The 21,059-nt window shown below is 43.4% G+C and overlaps 1 protein-coding gene across 7 annotated transcripts in view; it reads left to right on the forward strand.

The window, feature by feature from the left end:
* Positions 1-7,143: 7,143 nt before the first annotated feature.
* Positions 7,144-21,059, forward strand: part of EXOC6 (exocyst complex component 6) — a 93,096-nt gene continuing 79,180 nt past the window's right edge. For 2 of the 7 annotated variants that reach the window (XM_028729781.2, XM_028729782.2), the window contains exon 1: positions 7,146-7,421. In XM_028729781.2, coding sequence (XP_028585614.1) covers positions 7,300-7,421 — 122 coding nt within the window. In that variant the 5' untranslated portion in view covers positions 7,146-7,299. Of the gene's footprint in view, positions 7,422-10,120; positions 10,473-21,059 lie in introns of those variants that run through there. The other 5 variants (XM_077930432.1, XM_028729783.2, XM_028729784.2 and 2 more) reach the window with 5 other exon arrangements.

The raw sequence follows: 21,059 nt of genomic DNA on the forward strand, positions 1-21,059 counted from the left end.
CTTAGTGGTGCTTCAGTATGACTGCCTAAATAGTGGCTACCTGAATACAAACCTTCTCCCAGGTTAGCCTTATCATAGTGCAGAAGTGGGGAATCCGTGACCCTCCAAATATTGCTAGCCTACTCCTTCCATCAACCCTAATGTGCTGGCTGGGGCTGATATTGCTGAAGTCCATCAATATCTGGAGTCTCAAGATCCCCATGGCTTAGGCCCTCTTCACCTAAAACATAACACATGCATGTGGCAAACATATGTTTGCAAACACAGATATCACATCAGGGACTCAATCAGGGAGACAGCGCTGAGTGCAACTCCCTGTCTAGAGTGTTGCCCTGTGTGATGCATTAAATGGTCCCTAGCTACCCTGGCATCTGGTAAGCATCTGGATTTGTTTTTCCTTCAGAAAGCCTCTCTGAGGTGATGTGTGAGAACTGAACAATGCAGAGGCTAAAAGATATTTTATTCAGTGTTGACTGTTCTTCTTCTGAAAGTCTCCTTTAGTGCCTCGCCAATTGAATAATGAAGAGCTGCTAATGCAGGATGTTAATAGATAATGAGCAACACAATCACCTCGACACCCATCTCTCCCACCTCCTTATCTGCCCCCTTTGAGATCATCATTGCCTGTTTGAGTGGCAGATTATGGCAGATTATATGCAGAGGACCTTTTAAATTGTTCCATATGGCTGGCACCATACGGGATGCTACTTCCAAAAAAAGGCCGCAGAAAACATATTTGCTCATTATACAATGGCAGTTCCAGATGTAGACACCCACCAGTGCTGCTAAATGGAGCTCTTCCAGGAAGACAAATAGGGAAACAATCAATTTTGGGGGTGGGGTGGGGACCTTGAATGCAGGGGGGAGCAGGCAGCCATTTGCTGAATGTCTTGGGCTAACTCTATAATGTGGAGGGTAGGCAGGCAGGGTCTCTCTGAGTGCGAAAGCCAGGCTACTGTTGTTGTCTTTCTTTCCTAACAGAGGGAGCACAGACTTTGTGCAGCATAGCAGATGTGCAGTGCAACGTGGATGTAAAACTTTGCTGCCTTTTCCATTTAAAAAAGCAATGTTGTTGTTGTTTAGTCGTGTCCGACTCTTCGTGACCCCATGGACCAGAGCACGCCAGGCACTCCTGTCTTCCACTGCCTCTCGCAGTTTGGTCAGACTCATGTTTGTAGCTTCGAGAAGAAGAAAAAAAGCAATAGCACTCCACAATTATGCATTAGAGATACACACAGCCACTTAAAAAAACAAACAAGTCACTGATTACTACCTTGCAAATTATAGCCAATAATGACTATATAATTATATCTATTCATTGTATTGATATCCAGTCTTTCCATCAAGGAGCTCAAGGCAATGAACATGGTTCTCTCCAGCTATCTTCACAACAACCATGTGAGGTAGGTTGGCCCTATAGACAGTGACTGGCTAAAGCTCACCTAGTGAGCGTCCTAGCTGAGGAGGGGTGTGTGTGTGTGAAAGGGTTCTGTCCGAAGAGGCAATAAAAAAGGGTTTAAAATGAATAAAGCTGCCACTTTACTATAATTAACCAGCCCTCATTATATTACTCAGAAGTTGTGGTAGCAATAAATATACTATTAACTAGGGGAGGAATCACATGCTAACAGTACATTTGCACTGACCCATTTCCCATAGGACCTAATACACATCTCTCACAGATGCTTCCAGGACTATTACCAAACAGAACTATTATAGCAAAAACAAAAACAAAGGCTGTCTTCTGGCACCTTAAGGACTGTGAGATTTCTTATGGCCCAATCCTTTTTGTACGAAAAAGTCCCTTCATTTAATGCAGGAAGAGTTAGATGGTGGCAGACACATGCACACAAACAAACAAACAAACAAACAAACAAACGCAAGCACACCCCTCACAGGTATGAAGGAGTGTTAATTGTGGGGTTGCTGTTTCAATGGCCTTCCCTGCACTGTTTACAATTCCCCTCTTATCCACCAACATCTGGCACCTAGTCCACAAAAACATATACAACAATATCTATATGTGTCCACCTGGACATCCATCTCATAGAGTTCCTTTGGACTTATTGCCAAGTAAGTGGGTATAGGATTGTGGACTGGGATTATGGAACTGCCACTTGCTATCGGTGAGGGAGGAATTCAGTTCCAACAAGCCCCTTACTGTGAGGATACTAATTGAGCTGTCTGAGGGAAGAAGTGAGTGGCAGGAGCTACCTGGTCCTCCTGGCCTGGATGTGGTCACCAGCTCCACTCCTGCATCTCATATTGAGGAAGCAGTTCTTCAGTGCAGCGCTCTTTACCAAGGGGATGATGATGATGATGATGATGATGATTATACTTCCTTACCTGGCCTTCACCATAAAGTCTGGGTACAGCACTTTAAAAATTCAATATGAAAATCAGTTCAAATATGAAAATCAATTACAAAACAAGACCATAGGATAGGTGCTAAAATATGTATCTCTCAGGTGTCAAGAGCCAGGGTAAAGTGGTGTGTTTTGGGTATCTGATACCAAAACATAACAAAGGTGCCAGATACACCTCTGGGAGAGGGCATTCCACGGCCTAGAGGCTGCCACTCCCTGCTACAAACTTCTGAGGGTGGTGAAACTACCCAGAGAGCCCCCTCTTCTGAACGTAGCCCCCAAAAGGATCTGTAGGGTTGAAGGCGGTTCAGAACCATGACTGACATAAGCGTAACATTAAGAACTGTAAACTTAAGAACATGTGCCTGAGCTTGCTTTCCCCTCCTCCTTCCCATTCCTTTTTCCTCTTGTGATATGTCTTTTTAGATTGTGAAACTGATGGGAGTAATTAAACCTAGACATAGCATCAGGGACCCTGAGGAAACTCTAGTCCAGCCCCCTGAAATGCAGGAATATGCAGCTATCCCTTTAAGGGAATCGAACAAGCAACCTTGGCGTAATCAGTACCACGCTCTTACCAACTGAGCTATCCACGCTTTGGCTTTAAATTGATTTCTGTAAGTCACTTTTTGGCTAAAGGGTGTGATATAAATGCTGTAGATAAATAATAATAAATACGTTAATCCTTGTGGTATTACAGGCCAAGCCCCCTCGTCATTTTTATCCTGGCCACATACCCCACAGAAAATCCACACTAAAATTTACTGTGGGTAATATCTACAGTAAACAATGTTCACGTTAGAAAGGTTGTGCTTCTTTACTTCCCAAGAGAGTATAGAGAAGAGAACATCCATCACCAGCCCTTTGCCAGGCTATGCAAGCAACAGTTTTCCTTTGGCTGTGTGGGTAGGTTTTGTGCCATTTTGGCATGCAGTTTCAACTTTTGTCACCTGCTCCATCCTATGCGCATATTTTGCCTCATGTCTGGTAACTGGGCCATTGGGGGGCTTGCTTGTCTGCCACCGTTGTGCTAGATGAATGAAAAACAACATGTCTTCACAGCTGCATAACCGTTCGTTCACACAATACTGATCCAGGAACAAAATGATCACCACTGTTTTGACGATGTGGGTTTGCAATCGTGCATTAAATAAGGCAGGGAGCCAGGAACCAAGTGGAAAATATGATAATCTGTGTATGGGCACCATCATTTCTGCCAGATCAAAGCAGCTGAGAAAAACACTTTGGACACTACAGGTTAACGCACAAGGCTCACAATTGCTTTCTGACATTTCTAGTTCAACCTTCCTGTTAGAAGGTCAGGTTAGTGTACATGAAAGCTACTCCCATTTATATTTAAAGCCACCCTGTGCGATAGGTTGGGCCAAGAAAATGTGTGTGAGACTAGCCAAAGATTGTCCAATGTGCATTATGGATGAGCAGGAATTTGAAGTCAGATGCCCTTAGTCCAATTCCAACTTTCTAACCCCGGGGATGGAAAGCCTGTGGCCCTCCAGATGTTGTTGGACTCCAGCTCTCACCAGCCCCAGCAAGCATGGCCAATAGTCAGGGATGATGGGACTTGTAGTCCAGAAACACATTTGTAGTCCACAAGTTCTCCATCCCTGTACCAGAGGCTTGCAGGAGACTGAGATGGAGTCAGACAGAGTCCTCAAGGGTTCCACAACTGCATGCTCCATGGGGGGTGAACTTGAACCTGACTAATTCTTTGAAACCCCGCCCCCATGAGCTCTTCCACCCCATTATACCTCTTTCTTTGGAGGCAGTGACTGGCCTTGGGTCAAAGCAGAACTACTTACCTGTGTTTCTCACTCTTGTTTGCAACGACTGAATCATGCCCTCAGTAAGCCATTATTTTGTTATGGTTAATAATTTTATAATCATTGAACTTCAAGAGGTGTCTCCAATAAGCTAGAAGTTAATACCTAATCTTTTGCATGTGCATGTTCAGTCTCCAGATGGCAACGGTTGCTGTCAAGCGATCCTTTCATCTGTGTTTGTGTGACATCCAGTGGCTGGCGGGATCAGCCACAAGCATGCTGTCTTCGGTTAATGATTTAAGAGGTCATTCTCTCTGCACAAAACCAGTAGTTCCTCTGGTTATTTCCCCCTTACATTTGTTAAAACACCTTGTTGTCTGTGATGTGCACATACAGCTGAATTCAAGCATATGTGGCTAAGATAACTTACTTGTGTCCTACTGAAGTATGCATCATTCTGAAAGGAGCAACCTTAAACCCACAGGGAGAGTAGACAGAAGCCTTTTCATTGTCACAATGTATATAGCTCCTACAGTTCCCCAGGAAAACCATTCTGGTTATTGTGGCTCTGGGAGAGGAATAAAGGTCTCTCAACAACTCTCAGCAGCCTTAACAAACTACAATTCCCAGGTTTCCTAGGGGGAAGACATGACTGTTTAAAGTGGCATAGATGTATAGTGCAGACGGGGCATGCTTTTTTTGTTAAATTTGTTAAATAGGTCTCTCACTGTTGCCTGTGGTTTGAAATAATAATTAGAAGTCAGGGTGTTTTTTGGAGTCTGCAGGAAGCTATGCCTCAAGCAAGCATGTTGTTGTTTTTTAATTGTAACAACTTGCCCTGAGACTTTGGGGTGAATGGCAAATAATAAGCCAAAATAATAATAATAATAATGTTTTGCTTATAGCAAAACATCATGGATGATAATGGGATTTGGGCTTTTTATTTTTCTGAGATCCATTTAAGCAATAAAAACTCTAAATTCCATATAGTTCTATCTGTTTTTTGGGTTGTTTTTTTAAAAAAATATTCAGCCTGAATACCATTGCTCATGCAGCCCAAATAGAACCAGCCACACACAAGAGAGAGGCATCAGTAGGGTGGATGGGATCCCAAGGTTTGAAGAATTACTCATTTTTTATTTTATAAAACCTCAAAGGGTGTTGGGGAATAAAAATGTATGTGGAGAGCTAATAAACATGGGGCTTTGCACACTCTCCTGCAAGGAGAGAGCCCCAGTAGCAGAGATTAAACTCACAAAAGTTAAGCAGCATTATAGTGTTAGGAATATAGGTTGCTAAACCGTTTTTATTCCGTACATCTACACACAGCAGCTGACCTCTCTTTCTATCCCTCTTGCAATGAGCAGACCCCACACTGTAAGTAACTTTAAAATGCATTACTTACAGATTCAAGGTCTCAGTAATGCATTGTTCCATGCAGCAGCAAGAATAATACAGGCAAAATACTCTAAATTCAGAGCTAGCTTAAGCGTGTCTGTCCTCATTGGTTACATGAGGCAGAGAGAGAGAGAGAGAACAGGAAGATAAGGCTTCACTTCCTCCTCCTTCACTGGAGGAGAGTCTTGGAAGTACAGTTCTGGGGTCCTTAACCCCTTTATGCACTAACTAGCAATCATGCATAGTTGTGTTTGACTGCAAATTTCCCCAAAGGGGACCCCCCACAAAACCAGCCCAGTGAGATCTGACCATGTTTTTTAATGGCCATGTAATCTGACTGGCATGGTGGGGGGGGGGGAGACACAGAAAACTGGATGGGAGGGGGATTATTATTATTATTATTATTATTATTATTATTATTATTATTATTACCCTGCCCATCTGGCTGGGTTTCCCCAGCTACTGTGGGAAGCTAACAGAATATATAAATCACCAAACATTAAAAACTTCCTGATACAGGGCTGACTTCATGTGTCTTCTAAAAGTTGTATAGTTCTTTATCTCCTTGACATCTGAAGGGAGGGTGTTCCACAGGAAGGGCACCACTACCGAGAATAGAATGGAGTGGTTCAAATTCTGAAAATAAGCACTCCCTGCTGCAACATTTTGTTGCAGCTCCTCTGGTTTTTAGCATAATAGTTGCCAAGATGCATCTCTGAGATCACTATGAAAAGTTCCCAGAACAGCGCACATTGATCTTGGTACACGTTGCAGTATTTCCCCCAATGTAATCTGCTTCCTTAACTTGTGCAGACTTTTATTAAAGCAACAGGAAAAAGCCAAGCGTGGAAAATATGACTGCATGCCTTTGGATGTGTGGTGGTAGTCAGACTGAGCTTGATGTAGACGCTAAAAAGGTCATTGATTCTAAAGCACCCTCTGCTTTGCCTTATCCTAGGGGTATATTTCTATTTTACGGATGTGGTTTTTTAAATTAAAAAACATCTTTATTGAAAGTTCAAAAAGTACATAATTATATGTGCACTAAACGTGGTGAGACATAAATATAGTGGTACCTCGGGTTACAGATGTTTCAGGTTACATACGCTTCAGGTTTCAGACGCTTCAGGTTACAGACTCCGCTAACCCAGAAAAAGTACCTCGGGTTAAGAACTTTTCTTCAGGATGAGAACAGAAATCGTGTGGGGGCAGCGGGAGGCCCCATTAGCTAAAGTGGTACCTCAGGTTAAGAACAGTTTCAGGTTAAGAACGGACCTCCAGAACGAATTAAGTTATTAACCTGAGGTACCACTGTAAAAGAGAGAAAGAGAGAAAGAAAGAGAAACAGAACCCGTGTAGAAGGGAAAATAAAGTGGGGGGGAGGGGGAACCCCCCCAAAACTGTATACTTTACAGTGTTGTTATTGTACTTTATGGATGTATAAAAATATTTTGCACATGCAGTGTTTTAGCTAATATATTGCCTGTTACATCAAAATGGGTATGTATTAAGTAGACCTGGCTTCAAGGAGAAGACAGAGACTGGAGTCATAAGGAAAAGGTTACCAAGCGCTGGCAGGGGAATGACAGCTGTGACAGCACTTGCGGGCAGAACGTCTTCAGGACTGCCAGAGTCAATCCAGGGTTTGTTTTCTCATCCCTAACTTTCTCGTTGCTGACCATTTTTCATTTCAGTGGTAATAATAAGAGAGGAGAAGGTCCTCCCTTAACACTGAAACAGTTCAATATTTGACCATGGCTATAAATACCAGCCCAAACGCAGCAGGATTTTATGCAGAAGAAAACAAAGATAACGTATATGAAACTGTTCTTGGCGAGATCAAGTACTTGGAGCTGCCTCTAGGAATCACTTTAGGGTAAGTAGCATCATATCGCGAAGAATACACTTTATTCAGTCCTGTGGGGGTGGTTTTATTTATTTATGTTTGGTTATACAGAGCTATCCTATCATTCCTTCCGACCTCAGTAGAGGTTCAGCTGTTCCTAAAACAACCAGTAAAAATGGACACCTCTGAAATTGAAACACATCCTTTGATTTTAATGAAATGTGTTATTTCCATGAAAAGTATTTGGGTTCCGTAAGTTAAGGCAAGATTCTTCCTAAGACTCAGTTCTTCTGTTTAGTGGCGTTATTTGGATTTCTGTGCTGGAAGCAGCTTTGCATTGGGGAACATGATTTCCTGATGGTATTGGTTTGGTTTCTGTGAATGTATACTCTTTATTTCCCCTGCTTTTGGAGTCTAAGAAAATGTTATATTTGAAAAATAGGTCCCCCCGATCCGTCCAACCCCCAGGGAGTGGATTACATTTCATACCCATGCAGATATAGCTTTGATGATTAAAAAGTATTTGTGCAGCTAGTGCAGAGTGAATTACCGAAAGGGTTGACATTCATAGTAGCACATTAACTTACTATAGGCTAAAATACAGCAATTAGCAAAGAAAAAAATACATTTGCGTTTCCATGGCCATATTATATATTTGATTACAAGGTATCATATTCAAGTTTATTTTTAGTACCTGACAGAGTTTTTTTTAAAAATAGCATGGCTCTGCTGCCACAAGGATCAGTTTACAAAGATGATTCTGCTAGAAAAACTATGAGAGAGAGCCAACTAAGTCATACTCAGAGTAGACCCATTGAAAGCAGTGGACAAACATTGCACATCATCCAGGATATTTTTATTTTCATGTCACAGTTTTAGCAAATTTAACTTTCCCCCTGTTTCATATGTTCTTCACTCAATGTAAATAAAGTGGAAAAGCAATTTTTTAATATCTATTTGTATTTCAGTCCAAGTTGTTAAAAAATTATGGAAGAACCATAGTAGTAGCAACACTGCCTCCCTCCCTCCTGGTTCTGTGAGGATAGGAGGATGTTTCTTGGATTCCCATATGTCCTCTTTTTCTAGGACACGTCCTCTTTTTAGGGGGGTAAATTTTCTGTCTGGGTGGATTTCTTGAATTTGCCAAACTGTCCGGGGGTGTGGGAGCAGGCTACTTTTTATGTTGCATACTTAGTACTAGACAACCAAGTGCAAAACACACGCACACACACACAAACACTGCAGGAAAGGACCAGGTCCTTGTTTTGGTATATTTTGAAGGGACATTGTAGATTGCACCCACTCCCCCTCCCCTCTGGCCCCAGGAGCTGGCAAATGTGTATTTTTCTTTGTTCTCCAAAATATGGCAACCCTAACACCCCTCTATCCAGTTGACCTGTTTCTTCCTGTTACCCTTTCCACATCTGAATAGTGTTTCAGGTTGAACTGCAAGTAAGGAGGACGTCAACTGGGCCTAGCTTTATGAGAAACCAAAACAATTCAATATATATATATATATATATATATATATATATATATATATATATATATATAGGGCCCTGCCTTTTTCAGTTCAAAGAGCTTGTACTGCCTTACCCCCCCCCCCTTCTTACACCTATGAGGTATTTACCAACCCATTTCCAGATACAGTGGCTCAAAGTGATAAATGCAAATTTATCAAGAAAGTGTTTGCGCTGTCAGTGTTCTACTCTGGGATATGTGAAGGTGTTATAAAAAGGAGAGACCCATTGAGAGTGTGCAGAGTACCGTTTTAGTGTAGGATAACTAGACACCCATCCCACCCATCTCTTCTAAAGACAGAACTTCAGCGACCATCTGAGGGCGTTTCCAGACTGCCGATATTTTCACATGGGATTCAGCCCACATACCGACAAATCCAGGTTGTGGAGGAGTGGGAGCTTTTTTGCCACAAACCTGCTTCCAAAGATCGGACGTTTGCGATAAGGAAAGACGCAAAGTACCTCCTCGTAAACAAACAAGAGGGAACGCTCATTCCACAGCCAGCATCGTCCGTCTAATATCTCTGCAGACCGATCAGGACGAATGCTCAATGAACAGGTCGTCTGGAAGCGCCTCCAAGTCGTTTTAGACGAGCGCAGACCAGTCCTGTACAGAGATAGGAGCATCTCAGTATGTGATGCCTCTCCTCCCTCTCCGGTTGGGGTTTGGTGCGCCGACCTCTGCCTAGGACTGGGCTGTCAGGCTGGGTAAGTCCCGTTGGACTCAGCAATTCCAGGCTTCTGGCCGAATACCTCCAAGTAAGCGCGAGCAAGACTTACTTCCAAGCATAGGAGCCAACTCCCAGGAGCCGAAGTCGATTCGCCCCCTCTAATAAAATATTTGACGGGATAGCCGCCCCCCACCCAAATTAATGGGCATTGCCATTCAGATGGTTGTACGTGCACCACGTTACGTTACGATTGTGCAGGAAGGCCCTTATATTTTATTCAAGTTAGCAACCCTGCTTCCAAGTACGCACGCATAGGATCGGGCTGCAGGGACAGGTTGGAGAGAGGGAATTAATAAGCGCGGAGCTGGGCAGAGCCTAGCGCTATGCGCAGAGTTAGGCCCCCACCCCATTGGATGGAAACAGGCTTTCTGGGCGGGGAAGGACGTCCTCTTGAACTTTGTGCCACTGACTCCAAATTAGGAGCTCCTTAGTGCTCAGCAACCCCGCGCCTTCCAGCGCCTCCCCGACCCGCAGCGAGGGAAAGCTCCTTGCCCCAGCTCCCCGGCTGCCACAGCAGGAGCGCCCCGCGCCCCAGTCCGGGCCACCGCGCGCCCGAGGGAGTTCTGCAGGAGGCGGGCACCTCCGAAGGTCGACGGCTCCTTCCGGCTCGCTGATTGGCTCGCTTCCTCTGCGCAGCGGCTCGCCCCTCCCCTTCGAGCCTCCCTCCCTCCCCCGCGGGGCTGCCTCGCTTTCCTCGCTCTCGCCCTTTCCCTCTGCGCGCCTCCGCTCGCTTCCCTCCCATCCAAGATGGCGGAGAGCCTGCCGGAGCATGAGCGGATCCTGCAGGAGATTGAGAGCACCGAGACGGCCTGTGTGGGACCCACCTTGAGGTGAGGGAGCGGGGGAGGCTCTCCCCGGCCGGGCGCAGGGGCTGCACGTGCCAGGCTCCCCCCCCCCCCCGCGCTCCCCCACCCCATCTCTCTCTGGTTGCCACAGCAGGAGCAAGAGCAATGACAGCTCCTCCCCAGGCACACGCGCACATTGGCTGCGGGGAGCAGGCTCTAGGGAGAGGTGCCCCCTTTCATACCAAGTCTCAGGAAGGGAGATTCCTCCGAGTCTTCCCTCCTGTGGAGTTTCTTGCCCTTCCCAACGTCTTGGGGCGGTGGTCTGTCTTGCTGGTGCCCCCCTCCCCCGTTCCTCTGTCGTCTTTCTCTCTCGTGTATCTTGTCTGTTGTACCTACTTCAGCCTGACACTTCACCTCTGCCCTTCGCAGGCTCTTCTTTAAACCGAAAAGAAGGGGAGTGGGAGAGGTCTGTCTGCCTCCTCCTCCTCCTTCCTCATTATCTGACAGCTCACCTGGCCTCCCAGGACAGGCATATCGGGTTAATCAATAGTCTGAGAAATTCAGTTCTGTGCTCTTTGAAATGAGAGAGAAAATGCACTCCTCTAGAGAAGCTGCATTTGGGTTTCTTGAGTTCTGAATTTGTACTAATTGCCTGTGTTTGGAGACCAATGAGCTATCAAATGAAGAAAGGAGACACCTTTTTGGAAAATCCTGTTAGGTGAAATGGGTTCGGTAGTTATCCATTTGTCCTGACAAACGCCCCCACCTTTTAGTTTTATTACTGAAGTTCCTCTGAAACTGATATTGGCCTGACCTTTTCTGGCACTGTATTTGTTTTGCTTAATTAGAGTGTCCCTGTAGCTATCATGAAGATATTCTAATACATTTATTTTTAATTTTTTTGTAGCTCTCTTCTGCCATTTTTGTTTTCCTTGGCACTTGCAAAGCTTACATCTGGTAGACTCTGGTTCTTGCCTCATCTTGTGTGAAATAGTTGTGAAATATATTGGAAGGAACATAAGAGTTGGATTTCGTATTACCCATTGTGGTTGGAGGAACAGTTTGGATGTTTGTAATTTTTTTGGACCTGTGAAAGCCTGTGGGTGTGTCTTGCTATTTATGTAGTCACTGGACTTGTAAATCGGCTTCCTTTGAAAGTGTTGTGTTCACTAATCTTATGTGGAAATGAGGCTGCTCTTACTGTTTCTCACTACAATGTCCTGATCCTAATTACATGCTTTATAGTTGCAACCTGTGCCAAAGAAGTGGGGCAAATCTGTTGCGTTCTTTACTAATTACTTATTGCTGCACCATCCAGTGGGCATATCTCCACAAAGATAAAGGTGGCTCTCTGGTGGCTAGAATAACTTTAGGTCTTAGTGATTTTCCTCCCCCTTTCATCTTGCCTGCAACACACCTCTCTTGTGCCATGGGATAGTTCTACAGCATGAAGCTAGGATATATTTTGGTGGTAGATGTTTCATCGCATAGTGGTTCTGATGTTTCATTATGTCATCTGCCTAGACCAGTCATTCTCAACCTTGTTGTTGGACTACAACTTTCATCATCCCTGACCACTGGTCCTGCTAGCAAGGGATGATAGGAGTTGTCGTCCGACAACATGCAGGAGCCCAAGGTTGAGAAAGGCTGGTCTAGAATGAGGATATGTTCGATTCTAATATTGTGTTCAGGTAGAAGATGCTGTGCCCCATTTCTCAGTGCTTGCTTGTTGAATTCACAAAACAAATATTAAATTGGGAAATAATGAAAGAGTGTAAGGATGAGGTGAGGGAAAAGTGGAATGATGTTCAGAGATAGGGCTTGCTTTCCCTGTTAGCAAAGGTTGAAGGAACTGGTTATGGTTAGGCTGGAGAAGAGGATGGGTTTTTTTTTTACATGATAGGACTCCTCACTTAACTAAGGACCATTGCAGAAAAGTGGGCAAATAGTTGCTCTCTGCTCCCCAGAGGACAGGACCAGAACTAATAGATTAAGTTAAAAGATGGTAGATTTTGGTTGAACAGTAGGACAAACTTTTAATGGAGAAATTTGGCAATGGGATCAATTACCGGTACTTGGGAGTGGGGGTATCTCTCTTGCTGGAGGTCTTCAAGTAGAGGTTAGACAGCCAGCTGTTGGGGTGTGTGTGTGTGTGTGTGTGTGTGCACGCGCTCTGCATTTCCTGCATCCAGCAAGGGGCTTGATTGCCATCAAGATCCTCTCCAAAAACTCTGCTTCCATACTCTATTTGCGCTACATAGGTGATTTCGCATGCAGGCTCTATGCTCTTTCTCTTCTGCTCTGGCATACTGAATCCAGTCAAAATCTTAAACAAGCTGTCAAGCTCCACTGAGGTTGGAAGCCCATTACAAAAGTGAGCACACTCATTCTGTCACCAGAACTAAAGTTCCTTAAGGCTGAAAAACAAATCAATACTTGCCTTCATGAAACTTTTATTTTCATTATGAGTAGACAAGTCTCCCGAAAGCAATTCGTTCAGTTCCCCTTTACAGTAGGAGGGATTGATGCAGGGACACCAGCTGCACAAGGTTTGAAATAAACCCATTTCTTTCATTAGGTTTTCTACAGGCAAAGTTTCTGTTGAGTTGTTGGCCATATCTGTCTGTCTGTCTGTCTGTCTGTCTGTCTGTCTGTCTGTCTATCTATCTATCTATCTATCTATCTATCTATCTATCTATCTATCTCTATCTATCTATCTATCTATCTATCTATCTATCTATCTATCAATCATCTATCTATCTATCATCTATCTATATCAGGCATAGGCCCTCCAGATGTTTGGGACTACAATTCCCATTGTCTCTAGCAGGACCAATGGTTAGGGATGATGGGAATTGTAGTCCCAAACATCTGGAGGGCTGGCGTTTGTCTATGCCTGATATCTATCTATCTATCATCTATCTATCTATCTATCATCTATCTATCTATCATCTATCATCTATCATCTATATCATATCTATCTATCTATCTATCTATCTATCTATCTATCTATCTATCTATCTATCATCTATCTAGGTTTCCCATTCTCTCCTACAAAAGAGAAACAAATGTTCTCTATGCCCAGAGGAGTTTCATGTTGTGCACACTGCTTATTTGCCTCTTGTAGAATTATGAACCACTGGAAATGCTGTGCGTAAGTCAGCTGTGTAGGCAAATTTTCTGTGGAAGAGATTCTTGCACAATATGATAGGAAATCCACTCTTTGCCTGGTAAAGTTTACAACTTCAGATTTGTGTGTGCAACAATTTATTAAATAACCATTGTAACAATGCCTTTGAAACAGTAATGGGTTACATCTTGCTACAACCAACTATGCTACTAGCACTGGATATATTGAACAACTTATGTTGCATTTAAAACATACATTTTGTTCCTATCAGTGTTATGGCTGTTTTAACTAGGCTTGTAGAAACCCTCTTAAAACTTTTGAAATAGATAGATATTTATCAAAGCTGAACCTGTTGCTTCCCACCAGTATTTAATAAGGATATATATATATATATATATATATATATATATGCTACTGCAGTATGAAAAGTATTTAAGGCACTTTCTTCATTATAGGGCAAAAAGTATATTGGAACTTAGGCTAAATATTTACAGTGAACAAGGTTTGTGTGTGCATGTGTGTATACTCTCTCTCTCTCTCTCTCTCTCTCTCTCTCACACACACACACACACACACACACACTTTTTTTTAGTACAAGCAGCCTTTGGCAGATATACCATTTATACATAAGGATCTGGTTTTCTAATACAGTCGGTATACCTTGTGTCATAAGACATTGCTTGCGGCAGTGGCGTAGCGTGGGGGGTGCAGGGGGGCCCGGCCGCACCGGGCGCAACATCTGGGGGTTTGGGTTAGGGGGTGCAAATCCACGGGTTAGGGGGCGCAAATCCACGGGTTAGGGGGCGCAAATTACTTGCCTTGCCCCGGGTGCTGACAACCCACGCTACGCCACTGGCTTGCGGAGACTGAAACAGTCTTCTTCACTAAAGTGCATTGCAAGTCTGCAAGTAGAATGACATAGTATGTACAGTAGTGACTTTGCAAAACTAGATACTGATACATTTTTAAACTGTAGCTTTGGGAAGAAGTTGAACAAGTGAAAATTACTTTGCCACCCGCGTATATCCATGTTTTCAATTTACTACTCACCAACTTTATACAGTATAGTGAAATAAGGCAGGGGTCTAACACAAGATGATCTGAGATGGGGAACTAACTTTAGCTTTCAGGAGCTTGGATAATGGTTAAATTCTTCAGAGAGCCTATTTCAGGGCCTTCATTCCACCCCTGCCCCAAATTATGTCTAGTAAGCATCTGATATTGTTGTCTCCCATACTTCTTTGCTGGAATACCTTTTATGTTATTTGTTGCACTTATGCTTCACCTTTTCCCCAAGGAGCTCAAAGTGCAGTACAGTGGTACCTCGGGTTACAGACGCTTCAGGTTACAAACTCCGCTAGCCCAGAAAAAGTACCTCGGGTTAAGAACTTTGCTTCAGGATGAGAACAGAAATCGTGCTCCAGCGGCGCAGCAGCAGGAGACCCCACTAGCTAAAGTGGTGCTTCAGGTTAAGAACAGTTTCAGGTTAAGAACAGACCTCCAGAACTAATTAAGTTCTTAACCTGAGGTACCACTGTACATGGTTCTCCCCCAGCTAGGCAGGGGCGGGGGGTGGCACAGTGGCTACTGGGCATCGGGGGGGGGGGAATGCCAGGCGAGCTGCAGGGGGGCAGAGCCACTGTTCATCCTTCAAAAATGCTAGCTATGGGGGGAAAAGATCAACAACTTTGGTCCACCCCAGGTGCCGGCAGGGGTTGCTACGCCGCTGTCTCCTCTGCCTCATTTAATCACCACAACAACCCTGTGAGGTAGGTTACGCTGAGATGTTCTGACTGGCCCATTGAGCTTCATGGATGAGTGGCAGTTTGAACTCTGGTCTCTTGACACACTAACCACTCCCAGTGGGTCTGAAAGTTATTTTTTCTTTCTTATATTGTAATCTAAAACTCCCCGATATTCATTTTTTTAAAAAAGGGAAATCATGCAGAGTTGTATATTTGCTACTGCTGTGCGAATTAAATTAAATTAAATTCAGGTTACCGTTATTGAAGACATTTTCCACGCTAAAAAAGTGTAATTGATACCTGGGCTTAATTGACTCTAGGTTATTGGTGAAAGATGGAAGCATAAGACAATGGGCCCATGTTTTCTAGGTCAAAAACACCAGCACATTCTTGCAACAATACTGCATTCAAATTATGTGGCGATGCCTCACTTAATGCTCTGTAATTCTCAGTTTCACAACAGAACTTCAAAGAAAGTCATGTGTGTGCTTAAGGCACCTGCGTACACATTGCTGTTGTTGATGTTTGGATGTTCGGTGAACTTGAGAAGGATGGTATAAAGACAGTCATTACCTCGGGCCCCAAGAAACAATGGTCCTGCTCAAAAGTGGCTCTAGGGTTCTTTGGACAGAAAGTGAGATTGCACGAAGCTTGTTTTTCAGGGAGACCAAGCAGTTCTAACAGGCACTAGGGATGTTGTTATGATTCTTTCCCGGTGGTTTCATCACTTAACAGCACCCAGTATACCATTTGCTACTATGCTTCACAGTAGCCTCTTTGCTGATTGTGTCCTCTGAGGCTTTCCCTATGCCTGTTTTATGTCTGCTTTGCTCAGAATTGGCACAACACCATATAGAATCAAATATGTGCAGGGCCAATGTTTTCCTTTGACTCTTCTTTGGATAGATTTAAGCCATGCTAAGCTCTGGAGTCACTTCAGATTTCAGCATTGCATTTTGCTTTCTTCAGTGAAACTGAGACAACCATCAGAAATAATAAAGGTTTTGGAGTGAGCTGATAGGAGAAACATTAACTTTAGATGTGCAGTGGGAAAGGGTGTAATTTCTAATTCCACGGCTTAAGATAACCTAATATAAGAAGCTGGCAATAGAACTGGCAGAGGATTTAGCAGTCAATAGCTGGAGACGATTTACCTATTTGTTCTTCCTTCTCTCAGCAATTGCTTAGAACTGAAGGAACAACTACACACACACACACACACACACACACGTATTGGGAGAAATCCAGTTGAATAAATACATTTGTATATACTTTCAAGTGAACATGTGCTGTTTGTGAGAGATACAAAACAGAAAAGGTATTGGAGCCTTTCTTCTTTTCAGGTTATCTCTAGAATGGAAACATAATCTTTTTGGACTCATGGTGTTGATAATAACCCAATAACTTAAGAATGGAAGAGCAAGAAATTGAAAATAATAATTGTAGTTTTTATTAAGTCCTATCATATTGCTTGAGTGGTGGTCTTCGCAATACCAGGGGAGGAGGATTTTTGCTGAAGCTCTGTAAATATTCCTTTATTTCAAAGATTATTAAGCTGAGCAATATTGTTACAGAGCCTTCGGCTTTCTTCCTCCCTGCCCTTTTATATTAAAACCAGCTAGGGTTGACTTTCACCGCTTTGTGAACTCAAATAAAGAACATTTTTCCAAGGCCTCTTGCTTGCTGTAGAAGGAAAATCTCTTTTGTAAGGGATTTCCTTTTCTGTTGTAACCATTTCCAGAAGGGTAGCACAAGCTACCAGGAGTCCTGGGGCAACTTAAAAGACAAAAGGTGGCATTCAACTAAGATTTTTGAAGAGTCGACCTATTGAAATCAGTGAACATCAATTTCAGCTGAGTACCACTGAGCCAAATTATGGCACAAACTTAGTAGACTGTGTGGTCTGTGGAAGCCTATGCCACAGTGAATCTGCTAGTCCTTAAGGGGCCACAAGATTCTGTTGTTTGCCTTTCTGCCTGGAGTAATGGAATGGCTAAAACTGTCCTAGGCAAGGTAAGTGAGGCATCTACCAGACAAGCGAGGTATAGCTGTCTAGTTCTAGTAGCCCAATTGCCTATAAATAACCCTGCAGTGTGTATTTACCATCGCTTCCTCTGTCAGTGCTAGAGTAAGAGGAAAAATGTCTCCCTGTGCAATGGAACTCTCGCCCAACTGCATATGATCAGGTTCTGCTTTGGACAAATGTGTACATAAGGTCATCTTTGCTTCCTTTAAGAATTACTCTGCTTTGGGTACTGTCAGTCTCTTGGTTTCTTTAGCTTGCTGACCTCCACAAAATACTCAAGTTCTGCCAAGCTCTGTTATTTCAGCTCTTAAGTTTTGCAATGTCTTATGTATGTACATTTCCTTTTAATAAGCGACAAAGGCATAACTGTGCACAGAATTGCAACCCAACATTTGAAGTTAGAACTCCAGCAGGTTACAGTGACCATGGGGGATGGAGGCGATATAAATCTCATTGCTAAACTGGTACAATAACACACACCCCTATAATCTTGAATTACCTGATGGTGTTATGGGCAAGACCAACATCTGAGCCTCATATGTTTGTACTGTATGTGCAGATGTCAGGAGGTGGGACTAGTCAGCAAGCACAGTTTTTTGTTAGGGCTACGTAGTGTGACATGGCTGGTGTGTTTAACACTTGGTTAGGTCTAGAAAGTAACTGGTATTTGGGAAAATCATGTAGAATAAGTTCACTGCCTTCAATGTTTTGGTCTACACAATTGTAATTTTACAGGTGCCTCTTTGATGTCAGTGGGTTGCTGTTAGTAAGTCTTGAAAGCTGTTGTATCTAGAGTCTAATCTGTCCTCTAGCTCTTAAGCTGAAATTAATAGTTTTAGAGATCAAGTATAGCAAGTTCAAGTGCATGGCTGATATACTCCACACAAACAGCTAGGGGAAGTCCTGTCTAAACATGCTGTGTGCTGTGCTTTAAAAGCTTTTTATTTTGCTATAGTTTCAATAGTTGTGGCCAAATCTTGATCTGAGATGATGTTAGTTGATTCCCACAGTTATAAATGTTGATTTTAAGATTTGGTCACCAAAATGTTAACGAAGTAATTTAGTTTCTTTTTGCCAGCCAAAAGAGCACAAGGTTCAGTTTTGCCCCTGCCAATTCATCCTTACAGTACTTTTATTTAGTTAACAAGTGACTACAGTAAAGGATGCTTTATAACTTGTTTTTTAGGTCTGTGTAACTAACATTCTTTAAGTGCACGTCTAAAAGTGTAAAGAGTAAATGTGAAGATTTGCAATGGTGGGTCTACACTAACCTGGAAGCAAGTCATGATTGCCTATATTTCTCTTGTTGGTTGTATACTTAGGGCAAACTTGCTTTTGTCATGGTGTGATGTGCATAATCATGCCTATACAATCATATAATATTTTATGTGTTTTCCATGTGTGCTTTAGGAAAGTTTTTATTTTTGCTATAAAGACTTCATCAGAGAAATGTGGAGCTGCCAACCAATAATATGAAATGTTGATTATCCTTTTTTAAAAGATAAAATAGACCTGATAAAATTAAACTTGATAGATTTTTATTATGCATTGTGAAATAGTGAACAAATGCTCCAATCTTTCTGACTTTCCATGCATCCTAGTAAATGCTTCTTCAATGCACCAAAACCAGTTTAGTCTTTTACCCCACACTCCTCCTGTGTCCCTCATTCCATCTGAATGTACATTTACCGTATTTTTCGCTCTATAAGATGTGCATTTCCCCTCCAAAAATTAAGGGGAAATGTGTGTGCATCTTATGGAGTGAATGCAGGCTCCTTGGCTTCAGCAATAGCAACGCGAAGCCTCCGAAGCGCAGTGGGAGCGCTCCCGCCACGCTCTGGAGGCTTCGGGTTGCCTTCACTGAAGCCTAGAGAGCGAGAGGGGTCGGTGCGCACCGACCCGTCTCGCTCTCCAGGCTTCAAAGATAGCCGCTGGAGGCTGTGCTCTGGAGGCTTCGGGTTCCTTTCGCTGAAGGGTAGGTGCCCCTTCAGCTAAGGTGCAGCGCCCCTTCAGCTAAGTGGGAGGAGAAATGGAAGGGGCTCCGTTTCTCCTGCTGCTTTGCTGAAGGGGCGCTGCGCAGAGAGGGAGAAATCCCCCCCCTTGTTCTCCCCCTCTAAAACAAGGTGCGTCTTATTGTTGGGTGCGTCCTATAGAGCGAAAAATACGGTAGATAGCAGCTGACCCTGGATCTGGATGAATATTGTAATGTTCAAACGTGGCATAGGTGATGTCCTTGAATACATGGAAAAAGACTCTTTCCCCTTGCTCTACAAGCATCCTCATGTTCATTGTTGGTGAAGCCACCTACCTTTCCCCTTCAATGGGTCCTTTCCCCTCTAGCTACACTTGATCTTAGCCAGAAGGCCGAGAAGCGATGGGTCCTTTCCCCTCTAGCACCAGGGTTGAGCTAGGTTAGTCAACCTCTCATTTCATGAAACATTTAAGACAGCAAATGTCTCATTGGCCACTTTCAGGTGCTCCATAGCATGTCACAAAAGGGTTTCTCTTCTTCTGTGGAATCCAAAGGACTCATGGAAGGAGAAGGACAGTTTTCTTCTTGTCCTTTAGGAGTAGTTAGCGATAGTCTCTTCCTGCTTCTGGCTGCTCCCAAACAAAGATAACAAGTCCTCTGTGTGTATCAGAGGACTTGAGGTGGGAATGGGGTCTGTGTCTCTTCCTTGCAGGGGCCAACCCACTCATGAGGCAGGTGGAGAAGATGCACTGAAATCTCATTGTTTGCTTTAAAATAAAACAAATGGAAATCTGGGCCGCTAATGGGTACCAGGCAGTGGCCATTTTGCAGGACTCAAATGGGCACACCGACTGCTCTGTTCCTTACACAGCTCCGTTCCTGCTGTACATCCTTTCTCAAAGCTTGGTCTTTTTGTTTTCTGGCTTGTGCCAAAAGAGAGCTGGGCAGGCTAAATGGCCTAAGGTCCACTTTTTTCTTCTTGCCGTATTACTTGCTGGATGCTAATGGAAAATGTCCATTTTGCAGAAGCGTGCTAGGAAGTAATATTGCTCTTAAATGCCTGAACGATGATATCATGGAAGCTTGTTTTCATGTAGGAAGCCGGTAAAGAAGTGGCAGTGTAAGATAAGCCACCAAAAGTGGTTGCTGTAAGAAATGAATGTGTAAGTTATGGGAACTTGCTTTGTGTTAAGGTTTCTGTGTTGAAAGTAAATTATGTGGAAATGGGTATGCTTCCAGGCCCATTCAGGAATGTTACTGGATCCTGTGACTGCATTTGATGGAAAGATTTCCATGCTGTCACTATTAAAGTATTGATCTGTGGCGTTTGCATCATTGTGCCCAGAAAAGAGCATGAGCTTAGTTGTCACAGCATAAATTACAGTTTAATACTCTATCTGTTTCTTGTGAATCTTACTATTCATTGCAAGGTTGAGATAACAGAAAAAGTGAGAGTTTGGGATATAAAATACATCTCCCAACCAATCACTTGAGTAGTATACCGTAATTGTTTATGTCTTCGATGTCTGATGGGAGGGTGCTTCACAGGGCAGGTGCCACTACTGAGAAGGCCCTCTGCCTGGTAACTTCACTTCTCGCAGTGAGGGAACTGCCAGAAGGCCTTCGCAGCTAGATCGCAGCGTCCGGGCTGAACGATGGGGATGCTCCTTCAGGTATACTGGGCTGAGGCCATTTAGGACTTTAAAGGTCAACGCCAACACTTTGATCTGTACTCAGAAACATACTGGGAGCCAATGTA

This window comes from Podarcis muralis, chromosome 6 (assembly GCF_964188315.1).
Source record: "Podarcis muralis chromosome 6, rPodMur119.hap1.1, whole genome shotgun sequence".
Classification (NCBI taxonomy): Eukaryota; Metazoa; Chordata; class Lepidosauria; order Squamata; family Lacertidae; genus Podarcis; species Podarcis muralis.